We start from the raw sequence: 23,985 nt of genomic DNA on the forward strand, positions 1-23,985 counted from the left end.
TATATATATATATATATATATATATATATATTGTTATGTAACCATGGCTACAGAATTTCATGACAAAATAGGAAAGAATATGTATTTTTTTTTCATGGCTTTACCTAATGTAAGTTTTTAAAACACCAGTTTATTTAAGGCACTGAAGAAGGTCATTTGTTGACTGAAAATGTTGCCCATTATATAATCCTTGTACAATCCTTTAGACTTTATACATATACTTTTTACAGGAAAAAATGTTGGATTTGCTTGTTTAAGTATCTCGATATACCTTTATTTCAACAAATTGTCATAAAATTATCTGCAGTGACCTATATATAGTGGAACCTAAAAATAACTTTGTTTGCTCAAAACTAGAGCGCCAATCTATCAGAAAGCTCGTTATAAATCAAATCAAATCAAATAGTTTTCAAAGGGCTTTTACTTTAACCTGGTCCCTCCTACAAAAGAAATAGATATATTAAATACAAGCTTTGTACTAGAGTAAAAGGACACCTTGTATTTATAGATGACTGGCATGAATAAATGCTTTATGAGTTTGTATGATATTGAAAGTAAAAGCAACGAGACCACGATTATATCGGGACCAGGAAAGTCATGACAGGATCAAGACAAATACAAACAAAAACAAAAACATAACAAATAAAAAAAATTAACACACACATTAAAGAATGAATATCAGCCCGGACTCCAATAAAGAGTTAGAATATGCTTATCGTTCGAAAGTAGAAAAAGAGTCCCTGCTTTTAAAGAAACACCAGTAGAGTTCCTCGTATGAAGTCAAAACCCGTTTAAGATATTAACTTCGACTTTATGAACAAGCCTTTATTTCATTTTTAATTTGGATGATAAATTTCCATATCTTTATTATACATTTCATAATATGATTATTCATGTTATATCCTTAATCATGTATTGCTTTATTTATGATGAATAATAAAGATGATAATACAATTTGTGCCAATTTCCATCCCCATTCTGTCATGCAATGTCTCCATATATGGAATTTATATTTAAGTATTTAATTCTTATGGACTATGGACATACTTAACCCTAGTTGAAAATTTATGTTGCTTTTCTAAACCCTTTAGTTTACTTTCAATGTACGGTGGGTTATCGGCAATCCTATAGAATTATATGTTTTATTGTGTCTAAGAGTGTAGCATAAATACTATACTCGACGTCAGCTAAGCTAAAACCATAAAAATAATTTTAAAAGGCTTACAAACATGTTTACTGTCACCTACCTGTCTTTAAAATGTTAAATTTATATAATACAATTGAAATTACAAAATAGTTTCTCCCTATGAAGTCAATCATCCAAATCCGTCGAGTATGTAAATATTAATGGCAATATTTACACTGTCAAAGTCAGCCATTATTTTTCCGTTTGGTAGCTAGGGAGATGTTGCTTATTTTATGTGGTTTGCCTAAAGAACAATGATTCCAGCATGAACTGTGGTACCTTCGAACCTCTCGGACGAATTACCTGTTTGTCATCTACGAATTCGATTTTCGGGAAAACTGACGGTTTTCACCGGAGATCTCTCAATAATAATACAAACATTGTTTATAAAAAATAGGTCCAGCAGAAACCAATATGGCGGATTTTTTATAGGTTTTTATATATTCATGTATATATTTCATTTATTCATGTTGTACTTATGAGATTTATATCTTACAGTTATGATTGTGATTTATGTGTGGTGACATGTATTTTTGTTTGTTTTATAACAAAAGCATGTGTCCCCTATGTAATATGGGGTATCGACAATCGTATAGATTGTGCGTTTTATTGTGTTGTCTTTAAGAATTAGTAGATTAGGAGAAGATTGAAGGGTGAAGGTTATTTTTTGATATTTGTCATGAAATCGACATATTATAACTTAACAACGGATTACGACACAAAGTCGGAAACTAAACAACCGGTGACTTAGTTTACGTTTGGTAGACTTGAAATGTCTACTGTATTCTAATAATATTGTCCGAAGTTCTGATTGGAACTTAACGTGTGAACAACTCTGAGGAAATAGTGTCCATCAATGACGAGATTTCATTGGTTTTGATGATTTGTATTACGCGAAAGTTGTAACTCGTGACCTTCCCGGTCACTGTACGGTAATATTTATTGATAAGAATTGTTAGAATTGGTCTCATTAGAAAGGCTGAAATCGTCAAGAAATGATTTGCAGAATTTGTAAGTTTTTGTTTCATTGTGTTCGATATCAATTTCTATTTTTAGAAAAAAAAATCTGACTGGAAAAACCTTACTGATTTCCATTCATTGTTCTACATAATACGATTTTTTTTATTATGATTACCAGTTGGTTACTGACTAAATAAGTAATCATTCTGTGTAAAATAACTAGTACTTTTCAGAATTGTCTTTTATTGAAAGTTAATTAAACAATAACGAAGATAAAAGAAAGCGACAATTCGCTTGTTTGCTCAAATGAAACAAAGCATTTTGCTTTAAACGAATGTGGATATCAGCCAAGAGTTTCATAATTTATTTCAATATCTTGTGTAGTTTTATAACTATTATATTCCTGCTTCCAGGGTTAATCGCTGTCACTTGTGTATTGCCATTTGACCTAGTAAAAGGTAATCTGTTGAAAGAAGTAAGCTACAATAAAAAATACACCAGACGAACACTTGCCTTAAATCAGGTTGCCTTTAGAACGATGCATTTCTAGAGAAAACTATAACATTTAAACCGTGTTTCAAAGGTGATAATGGGTAAAAGAGGAGTTATTTCCAAGATAACAAAAACTCGTTTAAATGCTCATTCACTAGCACAATAAATTTGTCGGAAAACGCATCATGACATATAGTACTAGTGGTTCAAAAGATTATAATAATACGTTTCAAGACCAGTTACTATACTTTGTCCACAGATGTTCTTCATGCAGAATATGTCAACTTTGGCTCGTTCATTTATTAAGACGTAGTTCATTATATTAGTTAAATGCCAAAGTAGAAATTGTTTTTAAGGAGTGGGACCAGTTTGTCTGGAATGCAAAGGAATTGACAATCCATTAGCTTGTAGTGACATTGTACATTGTGGAGATCACGAGGTAAGCCATTTTTTATTTTGAAATCATTCAGGAATAGAAATTTAAACCATTCCTTCGAAAACAATTTTTTACTATTAGCTCAGGTATTTGGCAGATGGAGTTTTGCTAATCGTCTTTCCTCTTCTATATACAATTTCCGTACCCTGACTTCTTGTTCGACAGTATTTGGATAAATATATAATAATAAATTTTCTAGAATCTTGGAGTCTGAGTTGCTCATTTACTTTTGTTACTTTGTATGTATGATTTTGGTTACTTTATGTTCTTTGTTGTGTATGTCTGTTTTCTATGTCTGGTCTTTGTCCCTGGATTACATTCTTTTGATTACCGCTATAACCTTGGTTCCCTTGATTACTCTTTTAAATGTTTGTGCTGATTTGTCGCTACTGGTCAAGGAGTAGTTCTCGCCAGCAAATAATTCTCGCCAATCCATTTTCCGTTCACCACTGTCAAACAACTTCGTGCCCAAAGTTTAGGAAAAAAAAAAACGTCCAACAAATTGCTGGTACTTTGTTTTTTAAAATGGGCTATCACACAAACATTTTCATTGAGGAATTTTTTTTTTGGTGATCAGATTGGCGAGATTCGCTCCTGACTGGAAAACAGTGAGCTCTACTCACACTTTTTGGTGGAGTCCGAGTTGCTCATTTGCTTTTGTTACTTTGTATGTATTATTTTAGTTACTTTATTTTCTTTGTAGTGTATGTCTGTTTTGCATGTCTGGTCTTTGTCCCTGGATTACATTATTTTGATTATTTCCAGAACCTTGGTTCCCTTGATTACTCTCTGACAAGTATATCCTACATTTTCTGTAAATATTTGAATATTTGATGTTATTCCACAATAAATATCAATCTTCCTATTTTCATTTGTGTGGAAACTGCGTAACACAGTTCATGGTCTGTCAATTATCTCAATTTGTTATTAAATTTCTTATAAATCGTGACTACCAAATAAAGCTTAGAACAAAATGACGAAATCATAAAAATAGGGAATGAAAATAATTAGTAAATGAACTGTTAAAATCAAGGATAAATCAGGAAAGAATCAATAAGCCTCTCTGACTTGGTAGATGAATTTCACGGTCTGTGTTAAACGCTACTAAAAGATAGTCATCAAACATCTACAACAGCCATATCCTATTATTGTCTGAAACACCATGTTTCTGCCTCGGACTATAAAAAACTGCTTTTAATTGTGATTGATTGCTAATACAACCACTCTGTGCCAGATTTTATGCATTCAATTTGGTTCTTTTGATTCTGAATTTTGTTGTAATCCTGAATGATCTGATTAAAGACTTGTCAGAATGTAAAGCCACGGTAGTACTTTGAGTTTTCGATATAATAAACCTATAATATATGTCCAATGGTAAAGTGGAATTTTCTTTTATCAAGAAGTACGTTCCATGGCTTCTAGCACTTCTTGTTCATATATCTCCTTCACTTCATTTCACGAGTCGTTTTTTTATATGCTAGACTTTTTTTTACCTATTACCAGTTCTTTTTTGCAGCATTAGTTCATAAGTTCAACGGTGAATTTTCCACATTGTTAAGAGCAATATTAAGATTCAGGTATAAGTTAATTTGGTGCTATCTGTATGGCGTCGAAAATTTGTCTTGTTGTGGTTTGTTGATTTTGTCCTTACTGATTTGCTGCATTAAGTTATTTAAGCATGTCATTTTAATTCCAGCAATGCAGTGTTACAAAGTATGTCACGCCAGACGGACATTTGTTCTTTGACGTTGGATGCAAGGACGAAACGGTAATGACGATGCACATGAAAGAGATTTTCGATTTTCTACTGAAGAAAAGAAAAGTTATAGTTGAATTCATCATCATTTTTTTTTGGCCTTTTTTTCAGATATTAAAGTATACATTTACCAGTGTTCAGAAAGTATACGTTACTTTTTAGTAATGAAATTTAGAATCGTCATGATATTGATGAAAAATAAGCATAGTTTACAGGTGATCAAATGATCTCTTTAGAAAAAGATTTTTGGTATCATCACAAACTTCAATCTGTTGGAATTCTTTTCTAAATAAGATCAAATACTTGTCAGATTTGTGCGAAATTACTCAGCATTGGTAAACGAGATGGTTCTCATTCAACTAATTCGACGTTAGAAGATGCACAATCATCTAAGAATATCAAAATCTGTGAACACTGCTGTGCCAGCGACCTCTGCAACAAAGATCCCCAATGCGGTTCTCCAAGTAGGTCAACTAGAAATAACTTTATGTTGGTAGAATTAAACACATTACTGAAGGAAAATTCATCGCATCGGTCATTGGGTTCCAAAAAAATCCCAGATTTTCTTTCAATTATCGAGTTTATAATTGAGGAGATCTGGTTAGTTGAAATACGATTTAAGAAAATATTTGAGGAAAGCCTTAATGCAAAGTTTTTTGTATCGCCCTAGAATTCTAACAAATAGGCTTCTGGAGCAGGGTTATGTTGCTACAAGATTGAAGTCATCACTACATCACTATAGAAGTTTTATGGTTGTCATCATTAACTCGTGGATCTTTACGGTGTATCCATCTGCGCTATGAAAACGGATTTGCTCAACGTGTCATAGTTTTCCTTTCCTCTTTCGTCTACCCCGGACTTCACTTTTATGTTGCTCATTCATGCTTTTGTTACTTTGTATGTATGATTTTAATTACTGTATGTTCTTTGTTGTGTATGTCTGTTTTCCATGTCTGGTCTTTGTCCCTGGATTACATTCTTTTGATTACCGCTAGAACCTTGGCTCCCTTGATTATTATTTTATTCTTATTACATCAGCCCATGTATTATTATGGCTCACATAATATGTTAACGGTCGAAGTCATGAGCTAGATAGCTGGATATAAGAAATGACATTTGCAAAATTAATAAATGTTGCTTTTATTTAATGTCCATTTAAAGCTTTTTGTTCGTTTTTTTATTAATACGCGATACAACGCCAGAATTCAACTGACTGTAAGCCCAATCATGTGGTAGTGTGCTTACAGGGATATCGTTCACTTCTCTAGGTGATAGCCGTGATCATGGTTGTCAGTCTTGGTCATTTACACATGGGCAGAAATTATGTTAATTATGTTATTTACATCCTGTAAGACATGAAATTACACTTTCAGTGATTTCAAATTCACATTAAGTATGAAAAGATAATTTGTAAAAATCTGTTGAGCAGACGTTGAAAGATATACACCTTTGTTTTTTAGCGCTGCAACACACTGGAACTCTATTATGTTACCATTGTCAAAAACTGGCAGACCCGGCAAAATGTAACAAGATTATTTCGTGCACACAAAATCAGGTATATTTTTAAAATGTTTTAATAAAAATAAGGGTAGAATAGAACAAAATTACCGAACACTTATCCAATTCACAATCAAATCAAGTCCAAAATACATCTGGCAAAATACATATTACACCATCGGAGCAGCTGGTACCGCAATGTATGCAAAAATTTGTACTTAAAACTCTCATTTTTTCCATACGTTTCTTTGAAAGTTTTTTTTTTTTTTCAAATGAAGCACATCTACATCAATAGACTAATCAAGTAAGATTGGTATACTTTGTGTTCCAGTTTGCATTGAAAATGATTTCTAGAAGAGTTTCCTAAATGAGTATGAATTGAATAATCGTTTGTAATGATATACAGTTATTTTGGTCAAATATTATTATGTGATACTAAAGGTAATGGTAAAACAACTATTGTTTTTTTATTTTATTACCTGATATTTTCATTTTCATTTTTTATAAACATATTATGTCTGTATATAATCAAAATGGATATAAAATCTTAATAATATATAATGAAAGGAATAATAAGACATATATATGAAATGGTATTTCCCTTATAGTTATGCTCTTATGTAAACAAGCCAAATAGTAATTTGAATCATGGCAATGAGTGGGAGGTTACTTGTATGGAAAAGGCACAGGTTAGTAATATGGTATGTTGTCTTATCGCGTAACTCTGTGATGCACTTTCATTCCGTATTGTCAACTTTACTTGAATCTATGTCAACATCCCTTCTTTATTCTGCTAATGGATTTTTCATATCACAACTCAATCGTTATGAGAGAGCTTGTCGTTAATACGTAAACTTTTGTACCGTGCTAGCCTTCTTACAATTAGACTTCTCTAGTTATTTCATGTTCTTTATTGTGTGTGCTATATTAGTTTTGCTTATACTTCATTTGTTCTATTATTTAATAGATAGAAAATATAAAATATTCACCTTAAATTCACCAACTCAGTTAATTATATCATATTTTAACTACCCTATTTATGAAATCTTGCAGTATTCCATATTTAAATTTACGTAAAACACTTAGGCTTCATTCCTTGCATTGCATATGGTAGAACCTCTCGTTGATGAATTCGGCTTCCTCTTTCGATAGTTTTGGCTTTGAGTACTTCTTGTATACAGCTAGTATTTTGATTATTATCTTCCTACATATTTGATTTTAATGCTGCTGATGAGAGGTTACTCTTTGAAAAACGTGTACAGCATATCGAAATTTACATTATATAATCTGAGTGTTTTAATATATATATATATACACACAATTTCAACCTTAATTTCAATTTCATTTTTATTTAACATTATAGTGTGCCGTACTCCCAATAGGGAATTGTAACCTTGGTTGTTGTAATTCAGATATATGTAACACAGGTTGTAAAACAAAAGGTATGTACGACACCAAGAGCTTATACACAATAGTGCAATATCACAATAAAAAGGTAAATTTACACACAAAAAAAAACGGGGCAAAAAAAATTCAGTTACAGCATTCTTCAATTTGTTTTGTGGTAGACTCTTTATTTGTAAAATATTTAGCTCATGTTCTTTATAAGACCTGCTAACAACCTTGCAATGAAGACTTGGAACATTTACCATGATTCCATCGTTTCTTCGGTGTAGATGCAGCTTATGTCTGTACATAAAATATGGTACTACAGTTTTATTGTTTAATGCAACATTTTTACGAATTGTACTCAATTACATAAATGCCAACCATATTAATATTACAAATATCGGTATGCTGTACACGTGTTTCATGATGTAACCTCTCACTAGCAGCAGTTGAATAAAATATATAGGAAGATCTAAAACTAATTGTATACAAGAAGTACCAAAACTATCGAAATGGAAATTTAATTGATCACCAAAATGGTTTACCATGAACGGTATAAGGAATGCAGCCTGAGTGTTCATTAATTATTCCTTTATTTTATTTTTATATATACATTTTAGGTGGCTTACCTAACAATGGTAGGTAAATCCTGTGTAATGAAAGTATAATAAATGCTGTCCTAAAGCAGGTGACACACCTGTGCGAACGTCTTAGTATCTAATAATCCCAACAACTTTAACGACATAAAAAATAAAAGAAAACAACATAGAAACAAATAAAAAGAAAGCTCATTCTACCTTAGTACTAATTATAAAATATCTACATTCAATGCGATCTTTTCAGTTACCATTCGTTGCTGCCAATGAGCATTTTTTATGTACTCTATATGTGCTCTAGATACAAGGTTTTTTTCCAATTATGACAACAGAATTATATTTCAAATCATATGAATGTGATAATGTAAGATCAGGAATAAATCGGTAAGGATGGTTTTCATTAACAGTTAATAATTACACCACGTTGGCTATTTCACATAGACATCGATGAATCATCAATTGTGTATTATAGTAATTACCACAATTATCATGTCATATATTCCATAAAATGTACCTCTCATCAGTAGCATAAGAACATGATACGTAAAAAGTAAAAATTTCAAACGTAAGTTGTATGTAAGAAGTATTAAAAACCAAAACCGCCAAAGGAGAGTACATTATTTTTTTTTATTATTTTTTAGCCATTACTAGTCAAAGTAAGTATAAGTAAAAGTTGATGAATACATGCTGATTGTTGATATATCTATATATATATATATTTCGAAAGTGATCTAAGTAAGCAGGCGCTGAAGTTGACAAGGAAGTACTATTCGAAAAAAAAAAAACAAATCCATTCGAACTGATAACAAATACTAACAAATTGTATATGTTTCTATCATTAGTTAAAGCAGCACTCCAGCTAAGAATCATGCAAAATGTGATTCATGGGTGAAAAGCCTACACATTTTTATTTTTGATATTTAGTTTGACTTGCCATAGTAAACAGGCATTAACATTCAATTTTCACCACTGTGTCGATACCGCTGCTGGTGGATTTTGTCCCTAAGGTTATCATCAGCCAAGTTATACAATTTAAATTGTTGTAACAAGAGGAATGAAAGAAAAACTGGCTCGGACGTCGCCCAGTATAAAAAAAATCCGAACCTGACAACGGACCGGACACACTGTTGTCTTTTAAGGCTATGGTGTCCCCAGATGGGAATCCTATCACGTTCATATCTGGTATGGATAGTGCCACGACAATTCCAACAAAAGTAACCAATCACACGTTCAGTCAGCATACCAACTATTCCAGTACAAAAATTCTGACAATATTAAAGTATTCAAACAATGTTTCATCACTTTAAATGATATACATTTGACTACAACGATGACGAACCACATTGTACTATTTCAAAATGTGGTATTAAGTGGTGTCATAGTTTTCCTCTCCTCTTTCGTCTACCCCGGACTTGACTTTTTATGAGCAGCTCTGCGGGTGTTTCTAGAAAAGCAGAGGACACTTACCTTGCCGGTGCACCTGGTCCATTCTCCAAATTTTCAGTTGAGTCCGAGTTGCTCATTTGCTTTTGTTACTTTTTATGTATTATTTTAATTACTTAATGTTCTTTGTTGTGTTTGTTTTCCATGTTTGGTCCCTGTCCCTGGATTGCTTTCTTTTGATTTCCGGGTGTATCAAATTTTTCAGATTTTGCATGATTTTTACAAAGACACTACTTAAATTCTTAATAGAACTTTAATTAGTAAAGTGATAAGAACAAGGGCGCTTTAAATGAATTACTGTATCATATCATGACTTTTGTATGGGGCGCTTTAAAGGAATCACTGTATCACTTAATGATTTGTAAGGGGTGCTTTAAAGGAATCACTCTATCATTTCATAACTTACAAGGGGCACTTTAAATGAATCACTCTATCATTTCATAACTTGTAACGGACGCTTTAAATGAATTGATGTATCATTTCATGAGTTGTAAGGGGTGCTTTAAAGGAATCACTGTATCATTTAAGAGCTTGTATCACAGGATTCTCCCTTTATTCTATAATTGCCTTGTTAAATGTTAAAGTGTTTTGTCCTTATTTGGTTATAGTTTGGAGCAGGCGCATACATTGTAAAGGCATTTTCACTTAGTAGCGATTGAAATAAAATCAGCTTAAGCTAAAGCAAATTGAAATGTTTTTATTCCGTTTCCAACATTATTTTGATAGTGACAACAACTTAAAATAATTAATTATACATAGATTTATTTTGTTTCCTTCAAAACTTTTTTTCCAAAGACACGTTTTGAATATCTAAAAAATAGCTCATTGTAAAAATTATCAAGGGATATCAAATTTATTAAAGATATCAAAGTATAATTTAATTTGTCTTTTAATTAGGTAGTTCATATGATAACATGCACATCATCTATTTTCTGTAATTCTTTGTATCGTTGAAGTACAATTCAATATCTTAACAATTAAAGTAAAATAATTCCCAACATAGTCGTGCTACAGAAATATGAAATATCTACTAATGAATACATAAAACTTTTAAATTTTGATTGAGTAATACGAATGCTTGCCCTGGTATTGAATACGAACCAATCCAGTGGCAGAATTCTTTTTTTATTTGGACAAATATAGACTTCGGAAAAACGATAAAAGCATAAATGATTTTTAACAGTTATCACTCAGACTTATTTACTTTGCGGAAACAAACGTCAAATATTTCGATTGGATGTGTTTCATTGGACATCGCAAGTATTCTTTTATTAACTTTTATTTAATTATCGCTTTTTATATTTGAACTTAATACTACATACTTTAATGAATATTTCGGAAAAAAAGAATTTTAGTTATTTAAAAGTTAAAGACGAAATTCGGAGTGTTTGTAATGCGCAACCGGGAAAATTCAGTGACACAGCACACAAATAAACAAAATAAACAACAAAAAATGGATTATCAAGCATTCACTTTGATTATTACCTGAATACGCAAATAGAAAATAGAATGGCAATCTTATGTTTAATTTAGATTTTAAAACAAAGCGTAAAGATATTATTCCTCAGTACAACACAACTTTTTCTTTGTTATGTAATATCATTTCTGAAATTTAAAAAAAAGAAATGTTTTACAGCTACTTGTGCAGACCAACATTTATTTAATTGCAATCCAAGCGTATGTAATACACCAGACTTGGCAAAATATTGTCCCTTGACGTGTGGCTCATGTAGTGCAGGTAAAACATTTCATGTTTATTTGTATGTAATACCTTTATCTGGAATCAGTTTGTTTGAATCAAATTAGAGAGATTTTAACATATTCCTTCACTCTTATGAGACTGACTTTATAGGTTACCTGATCCAAAAGAAGGAACATCGTTTGGGCAGATCCTTTGATCTCAGATTCTGGTATATAGATGACATATTGTCATTAAACAATCCTAGTTTCAGGAATTTTATACATCGCATCTACCAAAGAACTTTAGATTAAGGACAATACAGATACTATGATGCCAGCCTCATTTCGTGACCTACGCTTAGAAATCCACAGTAAAGGAAAACTATTGACAAAAATGACTATGGTTTCGGTTAATTTATGGGTATCAATTTTTGTGATAAGAGGAAAAAAGACATTTCGTTGAACATTTTAAGTAGTGGTTCGTGGGTCAATAAAATTTTCGATGAATTTCCCTGCATTTCCGGTAAATTATTACTGACTTTGCACACAATTTTAATCGACAATCCTGTGAGTATTTAACGCATATAAACATTAGATGGTATTTTTGTGAACAGGTGTTTTACTCCATTGCAATTAAAAAGGGCTTTGTCATAAGCTGTTTCAATCACATATGAAACAGTTGTAATACATCCATCAGAAAATGCAGACTCTCAATTCTATTTTCTGGACTACGAGTAAAAGTTCGGTATGTCAAAATTATTTTTTCAAATGAAAACTTGAGGAGCCATTGCTTGTTCAATAGTAGACGGTAAGTGGTATAATCCCGAATTCTACGACAACCGATGTCAGTAGAAAGACGAGGAAATCCGAGAATACCGAACGTCACTCTTACGATTTTTTTTAATTAAAACTGACATTACACGACTCACGAGCCCTAAGGCTTTATGGGTCTAAAAAACAATTGATATTTTGTTTAATTAAACGGTAAGAGTGGCGGGGTGACGTAATGTCGATATGGTTACACGTGTCACTTGACCATGACAAATATTAAGGTGAGCAATCTTTCATCAACAGAAAAAATGTTCGTTGGAATCTTAATTTCATGGTTAAACACTATCCACGAAAACCACGAAAAAAAGTACCAAACGAAAACGAAAAACTGAAAACACCGTATACGACTAACGCAATGAAATTTCATTCCGCATTTGTGGAAACATTCGTTCAGCACCTGCGTATGCAGTTTTTATATCTTAACTCATTTGTTATTCCTGACATTGCCGTAACTACGCGGACTTTATGTACCGTGCTAGATTTCTTAATATATAAGGCTTCTGAAACAAGGTTATGTTGCTTCAAGATTGAAATCATCACTACAAAAATTATATGGTCGACACTATGAACTCGTGGATCGTTATTGTGTATTCAACTTCACCTCTAGAACTGATTAGAGTCATATAGTTTTCCTTCCTTCTTTCGTTTAATCCGGACTTGAACTTTTATGAACGATTAACACGTTGGTTTCTAGAACGACAGGGGACGCTTACCATACGGGTTTACATGGTCTCAGTTTTTCAAGTTTTGAGTGGAGTCTTTGTTCGTGTTATTTTGGTCAAATAATGTTTTTTTTCGTTGTTGTGTGTGTCTGTTTTCCATGTTTAGTCTTTATCAATGGATTTTATTCTTTCGATTTCCGCTCGAATCTTGGCTCACTTGAATATCATTTGCTATAATTAGCTATGCATTACTATTGACAAACATTTCTCCAAAATGTTGTTACATTGATATTCAAAAATTGAAAGTCAATAATCAATGACGAATCAATGTAAATAACGACCGAATCAAAGTTCAATGTTTTATATTTTGGTTTTCTTATATTTTTTTATGAAAATTGTATATAGAATTTTATTTTTATTGTCGAATAACTTGCATATTTCAGGGCCGCAATCTACACGTAAGTTGCTTTACATAGTGTCTTGATTTTAATATTTAATTAAAAAAAAGTGTCTAAAACATCTGCTTGTAGTATTAATAATTGGGGGAGGTTTGTTCTACAATCATTCAAAATGAAAACCTATCTTATATTGATAGTCTTTACATAATACAATAACTTTCCTTCGTTCCACTTAATTATTTAATTAAATATTATAATTGCGCTAAACCTATGGTTACAGGGTGCAAGTATATATTAAATGATTCACTCTATCTGATATATTATTAAATCTTGATCTACCTGATCTATTCCTGAAAAGCATTAGTCGGGCAAGAGGAATCCACAACAATCCTCCATGTAGTATTAAAAAACAATCCTAAACCTGTGAAAAATGTACAGTTTATCACAAATTAAAATTATCAGAGTGTTTGTGTTTTTTTTAAATGTTGGTGAAGTTTACATTTCTATTATTTAGTAAACACATATGGTATATACTAAATTCAATACATTTACACAGCTGATGTATTATATTTTATCTACAATTTACATTACTCAATCATGCAAAAATACATAAATATACTTTCTCTTTTTAGACACCATTTAATTGAATTGAATTGATATCAAAATAAAAGATATTTGAAAAAAGAATTTTACAAATTAAAGAGCTTAATATTCTAGATATGGAAATTCAAATGCATATTAAACGAAAAGAAAATTAATTGTTTTATAATTTTTTCTAGTCTTCTTTTTTGTGGTAAACGAGCTTTAAAAGTTGAGTATTACTTAAATCTGTTTTTGCCTGATTAACTGATGCGCTATCTCATATATGATATTGATTTTTTTTAAAATATTCTTTGTATTTATTTTTCTACACTAATGTTGATTTTTTAAAAACAAGTTTTAATCTATTTTTCATTATACATCTATTTGGATATATATAATCTACTTCAATTTTTTTGGGTTTTTTTGTGTGTGTGACTACATGTTAAGATAAAGCACATTATTATAGAACCAGGTAGGGATTAGTGCCACATATACGTCATAATCACGATGCATGCTGGGAACAAATCTCATTCTTCTGTATTAATGTTTGTCAGTTAGTTAAGGGTAATTAGTGAGACTCTGAAATTGAAGAATAAAATCATGCATTATTTAGATACTATTAAATTTGAGTAAGAGTCTTTTGGGGTTCCCATACTCTTTAAGTATCAGACAGGAATTGACTCAGTCTTAGTTTTTCATTTGGTTGTTACACTTTTGGGATGAGCTTATATAGATTGTATTTAATATTGACACGTTCCAAGAGTTAGCGTTCATGATTTGGTAGGTCAAAGTAGGAAATTAAGGCATGATTTTCTTTAAAATATGGTTACATATGATTTGTTAAATACCGAAAAATCATTGTTTGTTCGATAGGTTTTTTTTACAAAAAATCTAAGTTATCAACGTATGAATAAGTAACGGAACAACTTTTGTGTAATATCGAAAGAACAAACCGACAGTAGACGAATAATTCATTGATCAAACAACAAAATATAAAGCAAAATACACACGGAAAATGTGCAAAACCACCTAAAATTGCGAGTGACCTAGGTGATTTTAACGTGGGAGTAGTTTCTGCTTCGTGCTGCTACATTTTTTATTTGAAAATCAAGTTCGATGAAAGAGGAAAATCATCAATGAAAGATGGCTATTGTTTGTAATGTTGAAACATCATATCGGTCAGTTAAGGGGAAGTGACGACCTTTCTACTTTAAGCATGACGACCTTAATCTATTGGCAACAAGTCCTTATTTTGCGTAAACTGCAGAGCCCAGTCTTGAAAATCAGTATAATGATCACAGTATCTAAAATACAAAAATTCAAGTTTTATACATTGTAAATTTCGAGATGCTGTATACGTATTTCAAGGAGTAACCTCTCATCAACAGCATTACAATCAAATCAAATATGTAGGAAGATCATGATCAAAATAAAATTTATATCTAATGAAACGTATAGGTTTTAATACAAAACTCGATGCACAGGGAGTTATGTTGTTTTTTTCTTTTGTTTTTTTGTTTCGTTTCGTCTTGTTTTGTTTGTTTGTTTGTTTTTTTTTTTTTCGTCATTGAAATAGACGTATATACCTGAATTTATCAACACCATTTTCAGGATATTGCAAAAATGATATTCTTTATTTGTTTTGGTCTTGTGTTGCAGTTTTATGTAAAGACTCAACTCTGTTTAATTGTAATCCTGCAGTATGTTCTGACCCAACTTTAAGACGCATGTGTCCTGCTACTTGTGGTTCGTGTGGTGGGTATTTTTTTTTTTTTTTTTTTTTGGAAGGACACTTTAAGGATATGATTTTTTCAATTAATTTAATTACGAACATTTAGCTGTTATAGTAAACAAAGAGTAATCAAGGGAACCAAGGTTATATGGTAATCAAGGGACAAAGACCAGACATAGAAAACATACATACACAACAAAGAACATAAAGTAACTAAAATCATACATACAAAGTAACAAAAGCAAATGAGCAACTCGGGCTCCACAAAAAACTGGAAGCATGGACCAGATGCACCGGCAAGAATGAAAATTCATAACATTTATTTAAGCAATTGCTACTTAAATCAATACATAAGTCGCTTTAAATTGCAATTGAAGTTTAAATTATTGTTTTAATATATTTTAGGAACAGGGAAGAAATAAAAAAATAATAAAATATGAATATTATCTGTTATAGTTTTCCTCTACTGGTCATGATATATGCTATTTGCGATGGTTTTGACTTAAGGTAAATTCATATGTCAACACCATGCGAACAGTTTTCAAGGCATTAGCAACTAAGTGGCTAATACAGAAGATACTTTCCCACCAGAAGTTCTTAGGCCATAAATACTTGTCACCACGGTCGATACAGAATGACAGATTTCGATGGGACAAGTGGCCTCATTTTATATCCTTTCGTCTGAAAGATGAAAGTTTATACAGAAAATGTGCTGGTTACAATACCATTTTGTGATGTACCAGCTCTTATAACAAAAGGGGAAAATTTGGTATATGCCGAGACAAGCCCGTCTGAAATCTGTACCTAGCTAGCAAACTAATAGGTTAACCAAAAATGTTATATTACCAAATTTAGATACATTAACTTTTATGCAAGGCTTTCTAACATGTATTGATATTTAGCTATACCAGTACGTAGTACCTACAAATTTATAACGATATTTGTTAATACCTTTCAGGGATCGGAACCACCGAGCCGATTAAGTTTCCTATAAACATTCATGCATTCAATTACGCATTCACATGAAATAATAAACATTATTTTAATTACAATTAAAATATTTGGCTAATCAACAAGATATGAAGTGGATTAAACGGCCACAGTCGAATCAGGATGACGATATATGACACGAAAAAAAACAGAATACCAAAATATATAGAGCAAGTCTTCGCGCCTTTGGTATCAAAGAATGCTCAAATTCCTCTTACTAAAGCAAATCACCAAGAGAGGACAAATGTCCTGCTCTTTTACACTTTATCCTAGAACACCCTGGTTGACAAGGAAGAGCAGCAATTAAACAATTTACTAGCTTAACTACGTACATTTATATTTCATACAAGCTAAAAGTATACTTAAACACGGTGATAACAAACTGGTATCAGATTAGCCGCCCGCCCCGGCTACTCACGGTTACATGAGATAGTCTTCACCGAACTGACTTCCCAAGGTAACGTGGAAAAGTCGCTGACTTTGATATGATCCGACGTAAAATAGTGGAAAAGATCGGGACCCTTATACCAGTGGGTCTATACATACTCACATAATCCCCCTACTTAACAACTGACTTTTTCAATATTTTTTCTCTTTCCTACGGTGACGTGCCAATATCGCCTAATTAGTATGTAATTCCAAATATTTTGAGAGACAAAGATGCAAAATATCGGCATGTCATTAATCAATTCACATGATTTTTTATCCCCAATATCATTCTAACCTAGCTGAATCAAGATTAGTTGGGGTACATATTTTAGCTCCTATTCGACTGCGGCGGCCATGAGGGCATACCATGGTATTCCACGTATCCGTGTCCACTTGATATTGACCTATTCCTTCACTCTTATGAGGCTGACTTTATAGCTGATCTGATCAGAAAGAAAGAATATCGTTTGGCTAGATCATTCAATCTCAGTTTCCTCTATATAGATGACGTATTATCTTTAAACAATCCTGATTTCGGGGATTTGATACATCGCATCTACCCAAAAGAACTTGAGATAAAGGATACTACAGACACTGTGATAATCAAAAGAATATAATCCAGGGACAAAGACCAGACATGGAAAACAGACATACACAACAAAGAACATACAGCAACTAAAATCATACACACAAAGCAACAAAAGCAAATGAGTTACTCGGACTCCACTGAAAACTGGGAGTATGGACCAGGTGCACCGGTAGGGTAAGCGTCCTCTGCTTTTCTAGAAACACCCGCTGGGTTGCTCATAAAAAGTCAAGTCCGGTATAGACAAACGAGGAAAGGAAAACTATGACCTGTTGAATAAATCAGTTTTCATGGTGCAGATGGATACACCATAACGATCCACGAGTTCATGATAACTTCAATCTTGTAGCAACATAACCCTGTTCCAGAAGTCTATTTGTTAGAGTTCTAGCGCGAACCAAAAAGTCTGGCATAACGTATGAGTTGTGATATGAACACTCCATACGCAGGAGCCGAAGGGATGTTGCCACAGATGAAAGGAATGTTGACAATTTTGAATGAAAAGTCATCACGTTTGTCGTAAAGTTTGGTCAATAGTTTTCCTTTACCATCGATTTCTAAGTGTAGGTCAAGATATGAGGCTGACTTCACAGTGTATGTAGTATCCTTTATCTCAAGTTCTTTTGGGTAGATGCGATGTATCAACTCCCCGAAATTAGGATTGTTTAAAGATAATACGTCATCTACATAGCGGAAACTGAGACTGAATGATCTAGCCAAACGATATTCTTTCTTTCGGACCAGATTAGCAAAAAGAATTTAGCAAATGAAAAAGCAAAACAAAACATTTCCCGTTCGTATCGGGTAAAATATACTTTGTTTAGGGCGCTGATTAGGCGATTTAATAACGCTAGAGAAATTGGTGACCTAGCATCAGCTTCTCGTGATTTATTCCGTCGGAGCCCCTCAACCATTTTCTCTATGAAAAATGATTTTACACTATCTGTTATGTTTCGTATTTTGAGGGCAAAACTCAGTCCTGACAAGTAAGTGGTCACTTTAGAAACTGACAGTTGTTTTTGTAAGAAAGGTATGCTATGAACTTCGCCCAATTGTCAATAGGATTTGGCCGCAAATCATCCAAATTATCAAGTAACCGAAACTGAATGTAAGACTCTACTGCTATTTCATAAGTTTCCAGGTACTAGACAACATAGAAAAATTAACTAGCAAATTCTGTACTCATGTAAAACTTTCAGAATTGGAACGAAATTTCACTGCTATTGATGTCTGCTGTGGGACACATTCTTCTGAATTTTTTAAATTTACCACGTGAAAGAGAATCAGAATTCAAACATCTCGGGATATGTTCAGGTTTTCACAAAATATCAAATTCTAAACCAATTTTCTGACAAGGGCTATCACTCTTGGGGATTTCGAGGATTTATTTCGTATAATTGTGACTAGGCCATGTTATCGATTTTGAAAATAACATTCTTGTTTTTTAAATGTTGTCCCCATATGTTCAATGCGATTACTACAACGAATAATTCAAGAAATGTAATATCAGTATTCAAACCAAGAATATGGCAAATTCTCCTGTGCCACCCACCATTGAAATAAATACCAAACCCTATATCTTAAATACCCGCGCTATCACTGAACGGTTGCAACTGGTCATTATAAGACCAAAATTGATCCAGAAGAGCGTAGTTTCATTCTATTTGTCCAGAAATGATAGCTAAGTTCTAATGTCTTCTTTCATAGACTGTGTAACCCTGATTTTATGCTGAGGTTTATCACATTACTTGTTTCGTCAATTAAGCTGCTCGACCTGGAACGATACCTTGACACGCAAAATTATCATGCCTATCAAAGATTGCAATTCACGGAGTATGATTTTTAACAATTTAGACAAGAAAATAGTTTGTTACACAAGGTTTCAATCTTATCTCGCCAAAGCTTCATTACCAACGGCTTGGTGTCAAATTCTCCCCCAAAATGTCAGTACCTCTGTATAATCTACGGTTTTCTCATCCGCTTAAGGGACCCAATGCCTACCCCCCTAAACTGCAACTCTTCTGAAAGGTGGTTAAAGTGCTTTTACACTCAAAACTTCCCTCTTTTGAACACAGCAAATAGTCATTTAAGTAGTTCAAGATATTTTCAATGTAAAGCCATTGAAAAAGATTCAAACAAAGAACAGCTAACAGAGGCACCCATCGTGAGATATTTTTCTAAGTAGTACATAATTTCAAATTTGAACTTCGTAGATCGAGTTCTCTAGACGAATGTCATAAAATTTATTTTAAATGCCGATTTAATATAATATTTTGCTAAGACACTGAATGATATTTACAGCATTGTCTATACTTGAATATTTAACTTTACAGTGTTCCCTATCAATATAGTCGTTGTCAGATTTATTATGAAGAAATGACAGATTATGGATCATTCGAAATTCGCTGCTGGATCAGTTTTTGGAATAATCGAAATTGGGGACACTCGGAAGATTAGGAATGGAGGGGACAAAATAGACCGACTACTCTGTCTAGTTTTATTTCTTTGTTGATTTTTCTTCAGCAATAGTAGCCAACTCCCCGACAATCTCTTTACATTCATGACCAAACAGTAATCTAGGAAATTGCAAAACACACCTCTGTTGTAGAATTTCAATGTCTAGTTTTCTGGTAAGTCATAAATGAATTTATAATCCCGTTCATGTTCTTATGAGGCTGAAGATTGTTCCTGTCCCCTGATTGACCTTGACTGATACCCAAAGAGCTATTATAATTAGGCGTTGTAACGTACATCATTTATAATTCCATGTCCACTACCCCCATCCCCAGGAGGTTAATACTGAGTGAACCTTATTCAGCCTGATTAGTTCGTCATACATAACACAACCATTTGAACATCCAACCCCTTTCCTTGCCATGTCTCGAGCATGACACTACTATAAATCATGAATGCTGTTGACTAAGTATGCATGTTTTTGATTGTATATGTTTTTTTTTTCCACAACTGACAGAAAATCACCTTCCCTTTTAGAGCAAACCGTCCCTCCAGATTTAGCTCAATATTTAAAGCCTGGTTTAACTTTAACATTAAGCTCAAATATGTGAATTCTCGGTTTACACTTTGTTTATATGATCACTATCACTTTTATAGTAAAAAATGAAAAAGATATATATGTTATAGGACAGATTGAAATTTAGTAGGATTTGAAACCCTCGATTCTAGGGAAAATTGAATTATAATTTCTCCTAGGATAAAAACAAGTCAAGTCCTGGGTAGACGAAAAAGGAAAAAAAACTATGACACGTTGAACAAACCAGTCTTCATGGTGCATATGGATACACCGTAACGATCCATGAGTTCACGATGACGACCATAAAACTTTTGAAGTGATGATTTCAATCTTGTAGCAACATAACCCTGTTCCAGAAGGCTAATTGTAAGAAGTCTAGCGTGATACAAAAGGTCTGCGTAGTAACGGCAAGCTCTGGCTTAACGTAGGAGTTGTAATATGAGCATTCTAGACGCAGGTTCTGAAGGGATGTTGCCACAGATGAAAGGAAACTTGACGATACGTTTTGAAAAGTCAACGTTTGTCCTTTTACATTGATCTCTAAGTGTAGGTCAATATATGAGGCTGTCTTCACAGCGTCTGTAGTAGGATCTTTTACCAATAATACGTCATCTATATGACCGAAACTGAGATCGAAGGACCTGGCTAAACGATGTTCCTTCCTTTTGATTAGATCAGCTATAAAGTCAGCTTCATTACAGTGAAGGAATAGGTCAGCCAGTAGAGGAGCACAATTTGTCAGCCAGTAGAGGAGCACAATTTGTCAGCCAGTAGAGGAGCACAATTTGTTATTATTGGAATGCCAAAGGTTTGTTGAAAAATGCGTCCACCTTACTGAAAAAATATGTTGTCGATAAAAAACTTCCAGCATTTTGACAATATCTTTTTTCTTTATGATTTTGAATCGTTTTGTAAAAAGTATGACGAATCTCTATGAAGTACCACGCATTTATATCTAGATGTGTCATTTTTTTCTTGGAGTAAGAAATTGCATTTTACACAATTTTTCATGTCAAGGGAATAATGTTTTTTCTTTTAAAAACGCTATTTTGGAGTCGATGTAAGCTATAGAGTTCCTACTTCTTTGTAGGTAAAAGTTGTAAAAGATTTTCATAATTTAGAAATTGAGTGTTAGTATCCTTTACTCAATACTCTGGTTTCCTTGAACGCCATAAACATCTGCACAGACTCCTGAATCAAGGGTATGAAGAAATGCGTCTCAAAAGGTCTCTTACCAAATTTATTTTAGTAATAATATAATAGGTATCGGGAATTTTTCTAGTACAAGTATCAGTGAAATCAATGCAATGACGTTATTTAACACCTGTCCAAGAAGTAAACGTAGCCATTGCCAAAGACGTCGGAAGACTAGGGAAAAAGATGCACCCGACCCTGTCCCATCATATTCACTTTCAGACAGATAGAATAACCTTCTGTCTAGTTTACAATAACCTTTACTTGTTCATTACATAAGAACGAAACTTTTTTCACTACCAGTCACCCTTCTAAAAGATCTTAGATATTTCGGACTCGTGGAAGGATGTCAACCCCTTTTCGATGAAATACAGGTTGTCCGGCATTATATTTGACGTGGCCAAAGTCCGTCCTTTAAACCTGTTAGATCTGAACCTCTTCACGGTGAGAATCGGAAATTTATACACATCCCATTTTCCAACAAAGGAATAGATGCTCTTAACATCAGCAATATTCTTCATCGTAAAGCGGTAGTTTCCAAAATTTCACCATATTTCAAAAATCAATCTGTTCCTATAGTCTCTTACAGCTACACTAAGATAATAAGTAGTAAAAAGACATTGCAGAATCTAAACATTAAGGAATACTTAAAATCCCCTCTGACATGTGACTGTGCTTCTTTTTTTAATAACAGTCCTTCTGGCCATGTCATCACTGGACATTTGAATATCATTGAGAATGAACTCCTCAGTTTCTCATGGTCCAAAATTCGGAGAATCACAGCGCCTTAATTGGAAACTTAATTTCAAAACTATAATGGATGCCAGATCATGGATAAAGAGAGAGACAAGGACTAAGAATCAGAAATCGAGTCCTTGTCAGATTGGATACGTGCCATCTAATCGTTGGTACGGAATCGTATTGACAATCTCCAGAAATGTGTCGATAAAAGACCCAAGTCCGAATTCAACGATTGTGAGGCAATTGAACGATACATGAGAAATGTGTCATCAAAATGTGTGGACAAAGTTTCGAACAACATTGTATTTGTTTGTAAAGCGCATTACTTCAGTTGTCTTATTACAGAATTAGGCAATGATAGTAACATTCCAGGTTGTGCCACATACAAATGTACTACTTCTAAAAAGAAAGATGAAATTCTAAACAACTAGAAGTCCTTCATGTCTTTTCTCAACATCGAAACAAAATTTGAGGACTTACCTTACTTGTATTGGATTCCCAAACTCCTTAAGAATCCATACAAAGAAAGGTATATAACTGGATCTTCATCTTGCTCCACGAAGGAGATGTCAGTTCATCTTACAAAGATATTGTCTGCAGTTAAGAATGGACAGCAATCTTATTAAAATACCTCCTACTCTCGTAGCGGCATTAATCATATGTGGACACATTCTAAAGACTAACTTCAAAACCTAAAATCCTGCAGTTTTTCGGAAATTATTTCTCTCCAATTTTTTTACTGCTCAACTCTTCACACTACATTACCACATGAAAAATCGAAATCTCGTAAATCTTTAACTATTTCAAAATTTATGTTGTCCTCGGTTACAAATCCACATACTTTTCTAAAACATCGTAGAAGGCAAAGTGTGCTACACAGAAAAGCAGGTTTGCGATATGCTAGATTTCCTTATTGATAACATATTTGTCACATTTGGAGGAGCTATTTTATTCAACAACAAATTGGCATACCAAAGGGCACTAACTGTACTCCTATCCTGGTCGATTTGTTTTTATATTCATATGAGACTGAATTCCTTAAGAACCTTGTAAAGAATAAAAATTTAAAAGATGCTAAATTATATAACTTTACATAAAGATATATTGATGATGTATTGTCCATCAACGTACCTTCTTTTGGTAAATGGTTACCGTCAATATATCCATCAGAGCTCGAGATATTGGAGACTCCCGAAACAGCCTGTTCTGCATCTTTTTTTTACCTACATCTCGAATTCGACAACAGTGGTCAACTCGCACTAAGATTTATGATAAAAGAGACGACTTTAATTTTAATAAAATTTCCTTTTCTGTGCAGCTATATCCCTGCATATGGTGTTTATATTTCATAATTGATTCACTACGCTAGAGCAA

General features: G+C 33.0%; 1 protein-coding gene across 4 annotated transcripts in view; it reads left to right on the plus strand.

Moving 5' to 3' along the window:
- Positions 1 to 2,069: 2,069 nt before the first annotated feature.
- LOC148627227 (uncharacterized) overlaps positions 2,070 to 23,985 on the plus strand; it is a 61,970-nt gene continuing 40,054 nt past the window's right edge. Inside the window, exons 1-14 of one of the 4 annotated variants that reach the window (XM_088569892.1) lie at positions 2,070 to 2,197; positions 2,560 to 2,604; positions 2,995 to 3,077; positions 4,771 to 4,842; positions 5,141 to 5,294; positions 6,291 to 6,385; positions 6,936 to 7,028; positions 7,691 to 7,769; positions 8,337 to 8,354; positions 8,954 to 8,968; positions 11,392 to 11,493; positions 13,372 to 13,386; positions 15,568 to 15,663; positions 16,046 to 16,086. In XM_088569892.1, the coding sequence (XP_088426018.1) occupies positions 2,182 to 2,197; positions 2,560 to 2,604; positions 2,995 to 3,077; positions 4,771 to 4,842; positions 5,141 to 5,294; positions 6,291 to 6,385; positions 6,936 to 7,028; positions 7,691 to 7,769; positions 8,337 to 8,354; positions 8,954 to 8,968; positions 11,392 to 11,493; positions 13,372 to 13,386; positions 15,568 to 15,663; positions 16,046 to 16,062 (900 nt within the window). In that variant the 5' untranslated portion in view covers positions 2,070 to 2,181 and the 3' untranslated portion in view covers positions 16,063 to 16,086. Of the gene's footprint in view, positions 2,198 to 2,559; positions 2,605 to 2,994; positions 3,078 to 4,770; positions 4,843 to 5,140; positions 5,295 to 6,290; positions 6,386 to 6,935; positions 7,029 to 7,690; positions 7,770 to 8,336; positions 8,355 to 8,953; positions 8,969 to 10,938; positions 11,248 to 11,391; positions 11,494 to 13,371; positions 13,387 to 15,567; positions 15,664 to 16,045; positions 16,087 to 23,985 lie in introns of those variants that run through there. The other 3 variants (XM_088569901.1, XM_088569909.1, XM_088569919.1) reach the window with 3 other exon arrangements.

This window comes from Perna viridis, chromosome 1 (assembly GCF_037379345.1).
Source record: "Perna viridis isolate PV_CMFRI_1.1 ecotype Kerala chromosome 1, ASM3737934v1, whole genome shotgun sequence".
NCBI classification, from domain to species: Eukaryota; Metazoa; Mollusca; class Bivalvia; order Mytilida; family Mytilidae; genus Perna; species Perna viridis.